Here is a 13361-nt window from a genome sequence, read left to right as displayed (position 1 = left end):
AAAAAAAAAAAGTCACCTTTTAACAATCTAACCGCTTTCATCATCATAAGATTTTCGTGATTAGTCACGGATGTTTTCAGGAAAACAAAAAGAAAAAGAAAAGAGGTGGAAGCAGGCGTGTTCTCATTAATTGATGCGTGCAAAAGCTGATAAATTTGTTTTCATGCATTCATTTTTTTATTAGTTGGCATAAAAAGTTAAAAAAAAAAAACAGAAGAGCAATTAGAAGACAACAGATTCGTTCATTCCCCCTAAACAACATTTTGAAACTGGGTTTCAAATTTACCTTCCAGAACAAAATTCTTAATCATACTCCAATCACCGTATCTTTTTTTTTATCCAATCCGATTCGTCAGAAAATTCAATCAAAAAATTTAAATCGATAAATATAAAGAAGATCGCGTGTATCTAAAAAACATATAATTACCATAATTAGCAGTATTCCAACACGATTCAGATGTTAATCAGATCCATCGTTTAAATCAATCATTACAAGTGATAATAGCAATAAAGATGCGCGGGGTCGGAAGAAACAACTCGGCAAAAAGGAGACGGCGACGACAATGGGTAAGCATTTGCATCGTGCCGCGTCAGCAGGACGAGGTATTAGATCCATGAGAAACTGCTATCGAACAGTGCGCAATGCGCGATGATGAGGGACTGGGGTGCAAAATCACGGGGGCGAAAGTGAGACCTTACAAGTAGGGGGGGGTAAAATTATAAAACTGAAAAACGTGTGTACCTCTGGCATCGCCTGCATGGCGAGGGGCACAGAGACCAAAAACGCGACTCACGTAGCTCCAGGTTCGCCCAAGATCGCGTAGACACCAATGTCATCTCCCACAAGCAACCCTCCCCAACAGAATAAAAGGACAAAAAGCGCACAGAGAGAGAGAGAGAGAGAGTGAGAGAGACAGAGAGAGTTGGTGGGCTTCACGGGCATCTTTCTTCCTTTGCTGTCTTCTGGGTTTGTTTCCAGTTGCGGTTTTTGTAGTTCACGAAGATAAAGGATCACAGAGAGAGAGAGAGAGAGAGAGAGAGAGAGAGAGAGAGAGAGAGAGAGAGAGAGAGAGAGTTCTGTGTTTCCTGTATTTTCTGGGGAGGTGGGTGGTCGGAGTTTTGGGGGGGGGGGGGTTGTGGGGGCGGATGAAGAAGCGAGGAGGGGCAATGTTGCGAAACCCGATATCGATGTGCAGCGGCGGTGGCGGAGATGGGGACTGGGGCAAGAGCGTGGCGGGGAGTGGGCACGACCGGGAGGCGGTGGAGCAGCTGTCGCGGGACGACGAGTACAGCATGAGCGCGGGCATCCTCCCGTCCCTCGGGGGCAAGACCAGCCGCAGGGTCAAGCTGCGCCGCTTCATCATTTGCCCCTTCGATTACCGCTACAGGTCCCTTCCCTCATCGCGTCCCCATTGATGGGACATAGTTTTGCTTCCTTTTCCCATAGATTAGAGTCGATCACGATCCCGCTAGAATTTCACGTGTAGGGCGCGGGATTAGCTCAGGAGTAGGAAACCCGGGTGTGCTTCGGACAGCACGGGTGATCGTCGCACCTGGTTGATGGGCGGCCGGTCTGTACTGTTGTTGCCAATCAGTGTATCTCTATAGGATACGTGAAATTTGATTGGCTTGGTCAAGTTGGAATAAAGTCGACAGTTTTCTTGGACATGTTGTTTAAATCTTTTCTCCCTTTTGTCGGATGGTGCTTTTGTTTCCACTACAGGTTCTTGGTCCAATTGACCGGGGACATCTTTCCCCGGTTTTGGGGTGGAAAAGCATCGAGAGGTTGATGTCCATTAATGCCTTCAATAACCATGCATTATGCACATCCTAAGGCTTGGTCGACTTTGATTTGTTGATGCATCAATAGGTGATCTTTGAGAGTCTCTGTAATTATCGCGCATCATTTGTTTTGAATGAGTGCGGTTGTTTTCGAGTGCCATCATGGAGCTGAAAGTGGGTTGTCCCGTGCTTTTCCCCTTTCAAGGATGGAACATGTTACGGTGGTTTGTAGCTTTCATCAATTTCCCTTAAACTGTCTCCGAGGACATTGATTGATGGTATCTGCTTTTGTCTTACTTTTCAAGTCCTTTGTCAAGGGATAATTAATTAGAATGAGTTGTGCTTCACTGATGGCACACAGTGAACTCTTTGCTTAATGCCCGGCGATAGCTATTTTGTGATGATATACCTTAATTCAATCTCTTGTTGTTCATGTAGAAGTAGCTTCCGCTAATGACATAGTCGAACTTGTGAAAAATTAGATCTCGCTGATCAATAGACAGAGACTTGTATTTCCCTGTGGCATAATGCTGAACTTGTCTTTGAGCAAACCTTTGAACTACTTGCGATGCAATTCTTCATTTTATCGGTTCTTATTGTCGTGAAAGAGGACCTAGCTTTGCCTTGATATAAAGTTCTATCATAAGATGATGGTGGGTGCAGTCCTCGCTATGTCATCCGCTTATTTTGTTCTGATCTGGAATGCTTCTTAATCGGGACACATTGTGCAGACTCTGGCAAACATTTCTGGTGCTTCTAGTCTTCTACACCGCATGGGTGTCACCATTTGAGTTTGGATTTCTCGAGAAACCACAGGGACCTCTGGCGATAGCGGACAACGTCGTCAATGGATTTTTTGCAATCGACATCATATTGACCTTCTTTGTAGCTTATTTGGATAAGGCTTCATATCTTCTAGTCGATGACAGGAAGAAGATTGCTTTGAGATATGTGACTACTTGGTTGGCCTTTGATATTATCTCAACCATCCCCTTTGAAGTTGTTAGAAGTATTTTACCGTCTCCTCTCAAGCAGTATGGCATATTTAACATGCTTCGACTTTGGCGTCTTCGAAGAGTCAGTTCGATGTTTGCCAGGTAACAAGAGTCGACATATATGTTTGACTTCCTAACCAACTTCTTATTGTCGTTTGTCAAATATGGTGGAGATTTACTTTACCATGATCACTGAAATTGTTTGCACTAAAGTCTTCATTTATCTTGCTTGAATCGATCACCAGTAAATGGTTTTCTCTGTTGACGAGCTTGTCCTTGTTATATGTCATCATTTCAATAGATATGTTCAGAACTTGGCACATGGTTTTATTTTCTTATGAATGTAAGGATCATTGCGTTGTCTCATTGTTCTTTCAAGCGACAAAGTGCTGAAATATTAAAATGAAGGCGGCATTTCACATTTTTTTTCCATGGTGACCTAGTTTCTAGCTCTTTGCTTCCTCTTCCAATATGTTACTTACCAATTGTCTTCTTCTTATTGCTTTCAGATTGGAGAAAGATAAAAACTTTAACTACTTTTGGGTACGGTGTGCGAAGCTGACCTTTGTGAGTGTCTTCACTTTGCAATGCAGTTTTTTTGTCCTTATTGTTACCCTTGAATTGAGTGTTCGCAACAAGTAATGTTCACTATACCATTGGCTTGCCCTTTAGGTTACTCTATTTGCAGTGCACATGGCCGCATGCTTCTACTATCTTCTTGCTGCACGCTACAAAGACCCAAAGAACACATGGATTGGGCTTTCAATGGGGGATTTCCACAATAAGAGTCTGGGGCTTCGTTATGTTACATCGATATATTGGTCGATAACCACGCTTACTACCACTGGCTATGGTGATTTGCATCCTGTGAATACGAGAGAGATGATATTTGACATCTTCTACATGTTCTTCAATCTAGGACTGACTGCTTATTTGATCGGAAATATGACCAACTTGGTCGTCCATGGCACCGGCCGAACCAGAAGATTTGTTAGTACACTTTGGCGCATCGCATACATCTGGACTGGTCTTCGTATGCCTTGACACTCTCTAAATTCTGATTTCCATTTCTTTGAAATTGCAGAGAGACACAATCCAATCAGCGTCAAATTTTGCACAGAGGAACCAATTGCCCGTTCGCCTGCAAGACCAAATGCTGGCTCACATAACTTTGCGATATAGAACTGATTCAGAAGGTCTTCAGCAGCAGGAATTTCTTGAAGCCCTTCCTAAAGCCATCCGATCAAGTATCTCACACTTTTTGTTCTATTCGCTGGTTGACCAGGTGTACTTGTTCCGAGGGGTTTCGAATGACCTGCTTTTTCAGCTGGTAATGAGTTTTTACGATCACTACAGGTTCTGTGGATGAAGTATCAGATGACTTTAAACAGTTGTCTTCTGTTCATCAGGATCCTAGTAAATGTGTTATGATTGTCTTTTAGGCATGATTTGATTTGTTAAATTCAATCCCGTCTAGAGTTAAAACACCGACGCTGTTTTGAATTCCCATTCATGGTTGAAGTCTGCTCTATGAAGGTGTCAGAGATGAAAGCTGAGTATTTTCCTCCGAAAGAAGATGTGATCCTGCAGAATGAAGCGCCCACAGACTTGTACATACTGGTCACTGGTACTGTGGTAAGAAGTTAGTACTCATTCCCCGGTTCCAGGTGAATTATTTATGCAGTTCCAGGAATAAGACAAGCTGGTTCTTCAATTAAAATTAGCTTTGTAACTTATCTTTCCTTCTGTTCGAAAAAATACAGAAATTGAACTACTTAACTTCCTGTGAAAGTTCGAAAAAAAAAAAAAAAGTTCTGGGAAAGGATCTTACGGTAGAAAATATTGCTTGCTTTACATGGACCGTTTGTTTGCTTTTCATTTTTCTCTGGACATGAAATTTTGGATACTTCCTTAATCCAAACATTTGATGTATCATTTTTGTGGGATGTTCTATAAGCTGCTGCTCTGACATTTTGGTTTACGGACAGGAACTTATTGTGCAAAGAAATGGAATAGAACAGGCAAGTTGGGCTAAGTTAAGAATGTGTAAACCGATTTTTTTTCCAGTAAGTATATATATGTCTGAGTCAACTCTGATGAAACCTTGGGTGTTTACCCGTGAAACAATTGACTGCAGATAGTTGGTGAGGCAAAGAAAGGAGATGTCTGCGGCGAAGTAGGCGTTCTCTGTTACCGGCCACAGCTTTTTACAGTCAGGACTAAAAGATTGAGCCAGCTTCTACGTTTAAATCGTACGTCCTTTCTGAATATCGTTCAGGCCAATGTTGGAGATGGAACAATTATCATGAACAATCTACTTCAGGTAAGCTTAGATTGCAACTTCACTGATCCAAGTATGATGTTTGACTTATTGTCTCAAAGTTTTTTTTCTTTACCTGAAACCGACAGAAGCAAATATAGTTAATTATGGATGAAAGACAATCAGCAACATAGATGTTTTGCTCAAAGTTGCTTTCTGATCCTCGATTTGTTCAAAGAGAACCAACTCTGCCCAATTTTATGCACAGAAGATGAGAAATTCGTAGCATTATCTGTTTTATGCTTCTTGCAGCATTTGAAAGAATGGAGGCACCCGCTGATGGAAGAACTACTGAATGAGACGGAGCACATGCTCGCTCGGGGGAATATGGAGTTGCCTCTCAGCTTATGTTTTGCAGCAATGAGAGGCGACGATCTACTATTGCACCAGCTTTTGAGACGCGGTTTAGATCCAAACGAAGTAGATAAAAACGGAAGGACGGCAATGGTAGGCCACTTTGTACTTGGAGCTTTCATTTCCATGTTCTCCTAATTCTAACTTTGTTACTCCTCGTGCAACAGCATATTGCAGCATCTATTGGAAGTCAACATTGCGTGACCCTTCTTCTAGAGTTCGGAGGAGATCCTAACATCAAAGGTACTCTACTTTATTTGCATTTCAAAACCATTTTTGCTTCAATATTGCAATTTGTTTGTTAACTTGGAGCATTTCAATACAATTTTGCTTGGAACATTAATGAGATCAGCGCTGCGTCCAATTTCTGTCTCGCACCTAGTTGTAGCTGTACAATTTTCACCAATCTCATCGATGTTTTGAAGAGATGTGGCTGTACTTGTGATAGCATTTGCTATGCAGATTCTGAAGGTAGTGTTCCTCTTTGGGATGCCATAGTAGGGAAGCATGAATCCGTGATTAAGCTACTTTTAGACAATGGTGCAACGATTTCATCAATCGAAGTGGGCCATTTTGCTTGCGCTGCCGTTGAGCAAAACAATCTAGAACTTCTCAAAGACATAGTCAAGTATGGCGGGGATGTAACACTGCCCACTAGCAATGGAACTACACCTCTTCACACGGCTGTATCCGAGGGCAACATCGAGATAGTTCAGTTCCTGTTAGACCAAGGAGCCGATGTTGATAAGCCCGATGTATACGGATGGACCCCGAGGGCTTTGGCAGATCACCAGGGCCACGAAGATATAAAGCTTTTGTTCCAAACGAAAAGAGTAATCATTGTCTCAAGTGGGCAAGGGTTTGGACATCCTGATAGTATCTCTAATAAACGGGAGGTGCCGTATCTTGCCAAGTACCCAAGCGAGCCCTTGATACCTTCGGCCCTCAGTCAGCACTCGAGTGAGCCCTCGATCCCTCCATTTGTACAGGATTCCATGCCAACTATTGCAGAGGTTAATTGGTCAGATAATCGACGTCGCCGTAAAGCCAACAATTTTCAGAATTCTCTTATTGGGATCATGTCAGCTGCAAATACAGGTATAGAACAATTGCTCCTTTTATTTCATATATCTCCAACCTTTTCGAGTATTTAATGGTACTTATGTACAATATCCTCAATCAAGGAGTTCGATATATATGCGACAAAAAAAAGGAGTTCGATATCACTAGATGATTATTTTAATATGACAGACTGACGGTGAAACAGTTTGGATGAAGCAAATATATGGAGTGTCTCACTAGCTTACCCACATTGGTTCTTCCCTTTGATAGTTTAGTTGGACATTAGAGGCTCGAGCACCGAACTTGATGTTGCGGTTCACGAGCTTAAGAAAGATAGAGCTATATTTGGACTTCTGCAAAAGTCTCTTGAGTTGTTCTTAGAATTGACATATCATGCGTTGAGATTGTCTCTGATTGCTCAAGCATGAATCTCACATTGTACATATGTCATTATGCAACTCATGATAGAAAATGTCAGCTACATATTCCCCGAGTTTCGAAGACAAGCCTTTATCACAAATTTTGGATTCTATGCAGGTGAGAAGGACATTATTTCATCTCCTGGCAAGTTTGTTAATTGGAAATTAGGCAACCCCCCGGCTCGTGTAACGCTCAGCTGCCGAGAGAAGGGTGAACTCGCCAGTAAGCTTGTGCTGCTGCCTGAGTCTATTCAAGAACTTCTCCACATTGGTGGTAGGAAATTCGGATTGAATTTTACGAAAGTTCTGAGCAAAGACGGAGCGGAAATCGAAGAGATAGAGCTCGTTAGAGATGGCGATTTTCTTATACTGGTTGCAGAAGACGGAGATGATAACTCACATCTACCAAGGAAAAAAGAGTCAAAGGATACAGAATTCCTCTCTAGATCACAATAAGCAATTCGCTAATTGAGATCTCAAGCTCGAGGGTGCAGTAATTGCTGGTGTGATTTGGACATATAACGTTTTTCGGGGTTTCGTTTCGTTTTCAGTATTTCTCCCATACACCGCATGTTTAGTTTAGAGTATACATGGAGGGAACAGAAAGAAATGAAGGATTTTAGTGAAGATAGATGGCTTACACACTTCACAGTGAATGCCATGAAGTGGAGATAAAGTGTTGGAATCAGCTAAGCGGGTTGAAGTTTGAATTTTTGGTTGGATGACTGTACTATGGATAAACTCAGTGAACCTTCTTCCCGGTCGTTTGTAAATTGATACAGATAAAGAATTTATCGATACAGGATGTTTTTGCCAACATGTCATCTTCCCTTTTCGCCTGTTCATTATCTTATCCACTTTTTCCTTACGAAGAAGTTGAAGAAGGATCTAAGAGCAGACACTTCAAATAGAACTGCCAACGAATTGTTCCGACACGGTGCCACGGAATGTTATTTCAGTCACAAATGCAGCTTAGATGTTTTACTTAGGTTATTCAGTTGTAGTCCGTGGAATAACATTGTTCAACTGATTGTAGTTGTGCTTTAATTGTAGAGCTCAGACATTCAATAGAGTCCAAATAATGCTTGCACAAGCTAAATTCTGTCTACATCTCTTACCAATACTTTCACTTTTTAATCCTTATATCCATCCCCATCTCTAGTTCCCCTTCAAATGTATACTCTAAAAATTTTGAGTAAGGAAAAAAAAATTTCCGTTAGGTGGTTATCCTGTGGAAGATGCTTCAGGCAATCAATCCTACAGTTTTTGGCTTTTTCTTCAGCTTTTCCTTTGGCCTGTTATACTCTTGTCAACAGTTTATACAGAGGAACTCAAACTATGCTATTCGATAATATTAGGAAATTTATCGAAGTATCATGCTCGAGAGGCATCTTCTGGGCGGACCTACAGAACCGAAAGCCAGTGTAAGTGCAATAGAACTGAAAAAAACTTATGATACATTCATAGAGTGAAATTTTTGGTTCCTCACACGAAAGAGCATCTCTTCTTTGAAGCTCACAGTTCTGAGCTTCAACTCGCCTCTACTTGTTGTCATCTCGTCCAATATCTCAGCATCATAGAAATCTTCTTCGCTGTCCTCATCACCAGAATCAGATGGTCTTATGTCCTGCTCAAGCATAAAATGAATGTTTTCATTCATTACGAAAGTGAAAATGTTTGGAATTCCAACGAAGATGGAAAGTTTTTTGGAAGACAAATTCCAAACAGCATTGTAGTTGTGCTTTAATTGTTCAACTGACATATGCATAGGTATACCTTGAATGAGAGGCTTTGACTGCGGTATGGGGTGGCAGCGATTTCTTCGTACTCGGCAGCATCCAACTCGTGAAGATGATCGTGCTTAAACAGCTTGGGAAGAATGTGCTGCCTTATGCTTATAAGAAGGAAGAATGGCAATGGAAACAATATGCCAGCAATAGGCACCCACGTCACCCCATAACAGATGAGAAGATACACAAATTGGAAGAGTGTAAACACTGCGATGGATTTGAACGGTACTGATTCGACAAATGAAGCATGAACTCCTTCCAGAACTCTGCTTACAGAAAGGAAAGGTAAGATCAGGACAGCATGATAATGACCTGCAAAATCGTAAATAGTAAAAACATGATATTTGGAGTACTGTACGGCGAAATCGAATTTTTTAGTGCATATTACATATTTTCCGCTCTCAAACATCACAACTTGCCTTTACTCAAAAGCATAGTTAATTTGCAAGCAACCTCCGGGTCACCATATCAAATCAATTTATAAAGTATGAGCAACTTGTAAGGTCCGCGGCTTACTTGTAACGTCGACCAGGGGTGATGAAGAGAAGCAAAATCCTTTCCCAGAACTGATTCCCTGGTAGACTATCAATAGCCATGTAGGCGAAGTAACCCCAAAGAACTGATGTAGGTATTAGTTTAATGACAGGTATCGCACATACTGATATTCCCACAAGGCATGATTGCAGCAGGTTGCTCATCCTTTGCTCATTGACTCTGACGGGCAAGTGGGCGTCGATGTACTTCTCGGGGTCAAATTTAGTGTTTCCGTCTTCTCCATCATCCGCTTTCAAAACCGCCTCCTTCAGGTCCTGCAACTCCTTAACTGTGGAAGTGAACTGCAGAAAGATATCCACCATGCTGAATGCCAAGTAAAAGCTATGCATATTTGCGCAAATGGAGAAAATCATGCGCACTAATGGAACTTACGGTTGGAGTCCTGTCCATTTCAATGAACACTTCTTGCATCTTTCCATAAATCTCGGAATTGGTTGCTCGTTGCTTCATGCATTCCTTTGCGCTCTGAACCATCCTCTTTCGAATCATCTGCACAAAAGCTCCTTTTAACCACAGTTGAGAGAAAATAAAAAGAGATGCTTCACTACCAGTAAAGATAGAACTTTCTTAACATTCCTTCCAGACCTGCTTATTGAGAACAGCCAGACTCTTAGTGTGCATAGGAGACTGTGGGAGTACTCCATTGGAAGGAGGAAGTCCAAGTAATCCGCATAGCAATGTCTGAAATCCAAAATGATAGCACTTAGCAAAACGTTAGCCTAAAATCCTATTTTAAATGAAATGGGCATGATCAGCTACACAGGTACCAATAGTCCAAGCAAAAAGATGTCGTAATGGTAAGCCGATGGTTTCTTGAGATTGAACTCCTTCTGTTGAGCCATCTGTGAAGCCACGCTGTGGTCGAAGAAATAGAGCCCCGCTATCATCACCGCTGGTATAAAAGCAGCGAATATGTATGTCGGAGGAACTTTCCACATATCCTGCAAATTGAGGGACAAAGGTAATGAATTCGCATAAGTTATAATTTTGAGAATGTGACTAAGGTCATAAGGAAGGGGGAAAAGAACGCAGATACCAGTCTTCAAGACCTATTGGAAAACGTATAGCAACCTATGTAGATATGTTGATACTTAAGGTGCAATAATATGAAGATTCAAGAACTAATACCTCAATTACTGTCCAATGGTGCAGAGAAGCAGATTCCCAGGGGAGTGGACAAAATAGTCTTCTTGGAACTCCATCGGGAACTCTTTTCGGAACTGCGAACGATAACGACGTCCAAGTAAGGACCATAAGAGGAACACCGTAATCAGCTATGAATCCGCGGAACCATCCTGATGAACAACAGAAGGAAACAATCAGGAAAAAATGGGGAAAAAAGCAGAAAAATTTACTTAGAGAACAAAAAGATAAAAATAACCAAGAACAAAGGTTAAGTTTGTGTACCAGTGCTATATCGCCAAGACCTTGCCTTTCTGCTCTTGAGTGCAGTATAGAGCAGGCTGATAGCAAAGATAATGGCGAGCAATCCATTTGTATAGAGCCACTGGAATTGATACTTCTCTAGAACTGGGTTGTCAGCTTTAGGGATGTTGAATTCGCTGATTAACCCCTGTTGAAAAGGTACTCATGAGGATTAATAACCACCAATTTATTTAGTCCTGTTCCAGTTTAGCAATTTTTGAGCCGCATGTAAGCTATATGGTACCTTGATGGCCTCTTGCATGAAGAGAACAGTAATCAGCATGCCAAAGAGTTCCCCTGCTATCCTAGTGAATCTCGTAATGATCGTGCAGGCATTGAATATGGCGAGAAGAAATAGCAGTAATGCTGTCCAGACACATACCCTGCAATTGATGCCGTACTGTGAATTGGCCATATACAAGTTTTGATTCATGACACCAACGTAGCTCTATATGACCATAGGAGATAGGAGAGCTTCAATTCCTTACCACCCAACCCAAGCCAAATACAACTCGCTCCCCAGGTCCGACCTCCCCTTGGCAAAGTTGTACAGATAAGTGTACATTATAACTGTCGGTTCCGCGACCCCTAAGATCAAAAGAGGCTGGCCACCGAAAATCGAGTGGATAATCCCACATATAGCAGTGGAAGCTAAAGTCTCGACCGTACTTAAACTGCCATCTAACATTCGAGTGTAACATAAGTGCATGACCAGTGTAAAAACTAGACATGAATGGACAAAGGAACTTCAATCTCTCTCCTTAGTGAACTGTAGTTTTGATAATGAGAGTGAGAATCGAAAGACTCACTGGTGTCTCGACTTAGCTGCTCCCCGAAGGCTATAACAGGAAGAGCAGAAGCAAAGAAGATATATGCTGTTGGGGCCAAAATCCTGAACATAAACGATCAAAACCACCTTCAGCAAAAAGATCTAGAAATGTTCTCTTTTCCAAGGATGAGATCTAATTTCTCAGACCGCAGGGTAGAAGTAAAATCAATCAAGAAAAAGATGGTACCTCATGCCTGAACAAAACCCACAAGCCCAGTCCTGCTTGTAACATGCGGCTCTTCCTCTGGCATCTTTGACGATCCCTTTGAAGGGGGTCTTGAGACACTCCATTGCTGCTGCAACAAAAGTCATTAAATGGGGTATTCAGAAATACAGCGAGATTCAGTAGCAACATTGTTGAAGAAGAGACTTACTATAAGTTTCTCTGTAGCTCCCTGTCTGTGCTTCTCTCTCGGGCAGCAGAGATTAAGAATGCTTGGAGGAGACCGAGACTGTGACTGTTGTCTTTGTTGACCTCAGTCACGTTCGGAGCTTTTCTCCAGGGGAGAAGAGAATGTGTCGTTTCTTGTGTTTTGCATGAATATATAATTGTAGTCCCCCCCACCCTCTCTCTCTCTCTCTCTCTCTCTCTCTCTCTCTCTACGTTTGATATTTGCGCGTTTTCCATAGCTGGACGCACAGCAATCAAGGGAGAAATGTATTTTTGGCCTCAAGTGATGTGATGTGATGCTTCACGGAAGGAGGGAATGAGACATACAAAATGCGTTTCTTCTTGCCCCCCATAAACCTCTCTTCCTCACAAAGCAAAAGAAAATTTTGCTTCGTGCTAGATGTCAACCCGATATCAATGTCAACCGATCAAATCGCGTACTTGTTTCTAACGATACGATGTGTAGGAAAACCGCAGTAAATACGACAAAATGTTATCAGCGATCAATGTCGGTCATCGTGCAAAAAATTCGATTGAAAAAATAGCATAATTTGCATTTATAAAATATCTTGAAAACCCTGACTTTTACATAACAAGAGAAGTGATATAGCCGTGAAGTGATATCTTCTCCTAAGAACCATACTATATTGGTTAGTAAGAACTAGCAAAGTAGGGTTAGATGCATTTATCAAGAAGATAATTAGCCCATGATATTAGCTATACATGGAAGTAAAGAGACCTACCATCATCACCAGGAACGGCTAATTTAAGATTTTTTAAGACAAATCAAAGTGAAAGAGATGGGGTCAGCAACTCTCTTGGCGGGTGCAAGCCTGTAATATCAAAGTGAAAGAGATGGGGTCAGCAACTCTCTTGGCTGGTGCAAGCCTGTAATATCAGCTGTTTTGAGTCCATTACAGTGGCTGGTTGAGCCCACAAATTGACACGAAAGTATGGCAAGAGAATGCAGGCGATTCACACGCAATGAAGCATGTTAGCCACACCGTGAATTATGTTACCCTTGAAGTTTGGCCGGCACAAAGTAATTTTCGAGGGACTAAATTGTCAAAAATTCTATGGAATTATGGACTTAAGTGCACAAATCAGTGAGTGCAAAAACTACATCGGAAAAACCAAAACAAGGTCGATAGAACGTGAACTGTCTTCCTAAAGTAGAGATGACAGATGGTGGGGCACAGACATATATTTCGTGCATCAACCGATTTGCATTAAAATATTACGTATCTATGATGATGCTCTAGGGATATGAATCTCAATATCTTTATTTCCCAAATTTATGTGAAAAAGAGAGAAAAACAAACAAAACTTGAAGAAGGGTATCCTAATCTTGTGCGGACTTTGAATGAGCATTGACAATCATTTCAGTTTGAATCAAGGGTTGAAATGAAAGTGAGGATTTAGCATTAGCTATTGTGGTA

At 41.6% G+C, this 13361-nt stretch overlaps 2 protein-coding genes across 7 annotated transcripts; one reads left to right on the top strand and one right to left on the bottom strand.

The window, feature by feature from the left end:
- The first annotated feature begins 1126 nt into the window (after positions 1–1126).
- Positions 1127–7749, top strand: LOC115674292 (potassium channel AKT1-like). 2 transcript variants are annotated; one of them, XM_030596645.2, is made up of 12 exons: positions 1127–1388; positions 2514–2879; positions 3287–3344; positions 3450–3767; positions 3862–4107; positions 4314–4412; positions 4766–4802; positions 4919–5100; positions 5350–5544; positions 5619–5694; positions 5914–6549; positions 7051–7749. In XM_030596645.2, the coding sequence occupies exons 1-12, from the start codon at positions 1147–1149 to the stop codon at positions 7386–7388; spliced, it is 2793 nt and encodes a 930-aa protein (XP_030452505.1). In that variant the 5' UTR covers positions 1127–1146; the 3' UTR covers positions 7389–7749. The 2 variants fall into 2 exon arrangements, with proteins under 2 accessions (XP_030452505.1, XP_030452506.1); XM_030596646.2 differs by having other exon boundaries at positions 1128–1388; positions 4766–4798; positions 4915–5100.
- Positions 7750–7974: 225 nt separating this feature from the next.
- LOC115674293 (probable boron transporter 7) lies at positions 7975–12097 on the bottom strand. 5 transcript variants are annotated; one of them, XM_030596648.2, is made up of 14 exons: positions 11906–12059; positions 11719–11824; positions 11512–11594; positions 11191–11383; positions 10947–11085; positions 10685–10850; positions 10406–10572; positions 10045–10218; positions 9863–9958; positions 9650–9766; positions 9239–9558; positions 8709–8988; positions 8422–8559; positions 7975–8336 (listed from the first exon to the last, which is right to left on the bottom strand). In XM_030596648.2, exons 2-14 carry the CDS (start codon positions 11820–11822, stop codon positions 8307–8309), a joined length of 2007 nt encoding a protein of 668 aa, XP_030452508.1. In that variant the 5' UTR covers positions 11823–11824; positions 11906–12059; the 3' UTR covers positions 7975–8306. The 5 variants fall into 5 exon arrangements, 4 of the variants coding, with proteins under 4 accessions (XP_030452508.1, XP_030452507.1, XP_056166670.1 ...); XM_030596647.2 differs by having other exon boundaries at positions 11719–11827; positions 11906–12058; XM_056310695.1 differs by lacking the exon at positions 11191–11383 and having other exon boundaries at positions 11719–11827; positions 11906–12097.
- Between the last annotated feature and the right edge of the window lie 1264 nt (positions 12098–13361).

This window comes from Syzygium oleosum, unplaced genomic scaffold (genome assembly GCF_021117445.2).
Source record: "Syzygium oleosum isolate NSW1041296 unplaced genomic scaffold, Sole_v2.1 Sole_v2.04, whole genome shotgun sequence".
Taxonomy (NCBI): domain Eukaryota; kingdom Viridiplantae; phylum Streptophyta; class Magnoliopsida; order Myrtales; family Myrtaceae; genus Syzygium; species Syzygium oleosum.
The sequence above is the reverse complement of the archived record's forward strand: the minus strand, read 5'-3'. Positions and strand labels throughout refer to the sequence as shown.